This window comes from Diaphorina citri, unplaced genomic scaffold (genome assembly GCF_000475195.1).
Source record: "Diaphorina citri unplaced genomic scaffold, Diaci psyllid genome assembly version 1.1 scaffold4183, whole genome shotgun sequence".
Lineage (NCBI taxonomy): Eukaryota > Metazoa > Arthropoda > Insecta > Hemiptera > Psyllidae > Diaphorina > Diaphorina citri.
This window is the reverse complement of record NW_007381582.1, coordinates 20,447-23,800: the sequence shown is the minus strand read 5'-3', so window position 1 is coordinate 23,800 and position 3,354 is coordinate 20,447. Positions and strand designations below refer to the sequence as shown.

At 42.1% G+C, this 3,354-nt stretch overlaps 1 protein-coding gene across 1 annotated transcript in view; it reads left to right on the top strand.

Annotated features, from left to right (window-relative positions):
- Window positions 1-639: 639 nt before the first annotated feature.
- Window positions 640-3,354, top strand: part of LOC103520858 — a 21,875-nt gene continuing 19,160 nt past the window's right edge. Inside the window, exons 1-2 of the mRNA XM_008485956.1 lie at window positions 640-658; window positions 959-3,348. Of these exons, the coding sequence (XP_008484178.1) occupies window positions 640-658; window positions 959-3,348 (2,409 nt within the window). The remainder of the gene's footprint in view (window positions 659-958; window positions 3,349-3,354) is intronic.

The following is a 3,354-nucleotide window of genomic DNA, read 5'->3' as shown; positions in this document are numbered from 1 at the left end:
ATTGTTCGTTAATAAATTTATGTTTATTTAGCACACTTGTATTACCTTATGTTCTTCTTTTGCCTCCTCTATGAAAAAGAAAGAAAGGAATTTCAATGTCAGATTTATGTTTTATATTATGTAATATAGTTTAGTAACAGTGTAACTATAGATTGTTCGTTAATAAATTTATGTTTATTTAGCACAATTGTATTATCTTATGTTCTTCTTTTGCCTCCTCTATGAAAAATAAAGAAAGGAATTTCAGTTTTGTTAAGCACATGCAAATGTTCGTCACAAATGTCGTTTCCCGCTCGATGCACTAAAAATTTATGGCTTGACTTGGACTCAAACTACGAAACTCCAGATTCAAAGACCACAGACTCCTCTATGGCGCTGCTGCGCCAAGTCAAGAAAGTTTGAAAGCACTACTGGAGATAATACGCCACAGACCAAGTAGCCATTTTCAGGTAGTTGTAAAGGATTCTAGTTACTAGTACTATTAGACATTACCCTACTTCAAAGTCTTTTATCCCATCATGTAGGTCAAGATAATGATTTTCAGTTATGGCTTGCAGTTGATACCGTGTTTTACTCTTTATCATTTCCTCTATTCAAAATGGAGAACTATTAAATTAGAACATTAATGCCGACGACTTTATGCAATGGGAACATGCAAGTGACTCTAGCGATGTAAAATTTCTCAGAAATACAAAGTACCATATCACTTTGCCTGCTGTAATACCATTTAAGATACGTCTTCCTCTTCCTTCTCCTACTCTTCCTCTTCCTCCTCCTCCTTCTCCTCCTCCTCTTCTTTCTCCTCCTCCTCCTCTTCTTCTTCCTCCTCATTCTCCTCCTACTCTTCCTCATCCTCCTCCTCTTCCTCTTCTCCTCTTTCTCCTCTCTTCGATTTCAGGACGATAAGACCTTCGTTGTCACAGTTCCCTCTATCAAACCTCTAAAGAAAAAAATGCAGGACCCTATCCGGATTTCACTTTATACAACCCACACTACCCATCTTCACCGTTCAATCCTGAAAACCCAACATCTCTCTTCAACCCAAATAATCCCCTCTCACCTTTCTATCACGATTACGAGATCAAAAATTCACCGCTGAATCCTCTGAGCCCCGTCAACCCAGATTCAATCCTTAGTCCATACAATCCGAAATCTCTACTAAGTCCGAACAATCCACTATCACCTTATAACCCGAACTGTGGGGAATCTCTGTACAATCCTCACAATCCCAACTCACCATACCATTATGAAAGTCATGTTTCAACTTACATTACTAACACGGCAGATTACTACAGATCAGGAGCACTTTACGATCTGAGTGTACCTACTGGTCCATATAGTCCGTACAATATCCGTTCACTGCTGAATCCAAACAACCCAGCCTCACTTCTCAACCCAAGCAACCCTAACTCACTGTTAAACCCTCATAATCCAAATTCACCTTACTACATTGGTAATCCACAGACACCAGTGTATGATTCCGTCTCACTCTATTCTCTGTTTAACCCTAACAATCCTGACTCTCCATTTAACCCAAATAATCCTTGCTCCCTATTCAACCCAAGCAACCCCGCGTCACCATTCTATACCGACTATGAAGTCAAGAACTCTCCATTGAGTCCTGTGAATCCCAGATCCATCTTGAGTCCATTGAATCCGGAATCTTATCTCAGTCCTCTGAACCCACTGTCTCCATATAGCCCACACAATATTGATTCCATTTACAACCCAGCAAATCCCAGTTCAGTTTATAGTTATGAGACCCGAACTGCTTCTTATGTGTCAGGAGTCCCTGTTAGTCCCTATCCAGTAGCCCCAGTAGATATTAGTTCTCCATACCATCCACTCAATCCTAGGTCAGTCTACAACTATGAAACTCGGTCAACATTGGCAGGCATCCCCAGTACTCCATACCCATCGGTACCTGTTGACATTAGCTCCCCATACAATGCTTACAACCCACACAACCCCAGCTCCTTACTGAATCCAAACAACCCAACCTCTCTCCTCAACCCAAGCAATCCCCTGTCACCACTCAACCCTTTGAACCCAAGTTCTCCAATCTACTCAAACCCAGACTCTGTCATCTATGATCATTCATCGGTGAGCTCTATCTTCAACCCTCACAACCCAGCATCACCTTTCAACCCAAATAATCCATACTCTGTGTTTAACCCAAACAATCCTGAATCTCCATTCCACACGGATTACGAAGTAAGAAACACGCACCTAAACCCTCAGAACCCAGAGTCTGTACTGAGTCCGTGCAACCCACAATCACCACTCAGTCCCTTGAACCCAGCATCACCTTACAGTGCCACCTCCATCGGCTCTGTTTTCAATCCACAAAGTCCGAACTATTACTATAGAAGTCTTAGCTCAACCACTTATAATCATTTGAGGCAAGCACCTATCGACACTTATACTGAAAGACTTTACAGTTTGACCTACGAGAGCTCTCTACTTAACCCTTCAAATCCGAATTCACCCCTGAGTCCGTACAATCCAGCTTCTATTTTAAATCCCAAGAACCCAAACTCTCCGTTTAACCCTTACAACTCTCTGGTTCCCACATATGATGTTCGCAACCCTCGCAGCATATTCAATCCACATAACCCGGACTCTCCTTACAACCCCAATAATCCTAATTCCGTATTCAACCCCAACAACCCGATCTCACCATTCAAAGATAATTCACCGCTCTCATTGAACAATCCCGCGAACCCTGCTTCTCCCTACAGTCCATTGAACCCTAGCTCTCTCTATAGTCCACTCAACCCCGCCTCCCCCTACAATACAGACTTTACCGAATCTCTCTACAATCCAAACAACCCCTATTCCCCCTACACTGTTGAGTACACTCAGTCAGTTTACTCCACCTCAGTCCAACAACGAACTCTGAAATCACAGATTGTAAACAGTGTGTTTGGTACTGATGTGCTCTCTACACCTCAATATCCAGTGATTGATGATTATCAGAACCCAAACTCACCATTCAATCCAAACAATCCTCTGTCACCATACAATCTGAAGTCACCATTCAATCCACTGAATCCAAATTCACCATTCAATCCACGCTCATTGTATAATCCAAACAACCCAGATTCACCATTTAACCCGCATTCTATTTATAATCCAGATAATCCCACTTCTCCCTTCAACCCTAACTCACCCACATATCCTGGAACGCCATTCTATAGTTCTGCCTCTCCATTCAATCCACTGAATCCAGATTCTCCTTTCAATCCAAATTCTCCGTTCAACCCCTTGAACCCCAACTCACCATTCAACAGAAACTCGCCCTTAAATCCTTCCAACCCAAACTATTACTTCAGTCAAAGATCTTTGGTGAAT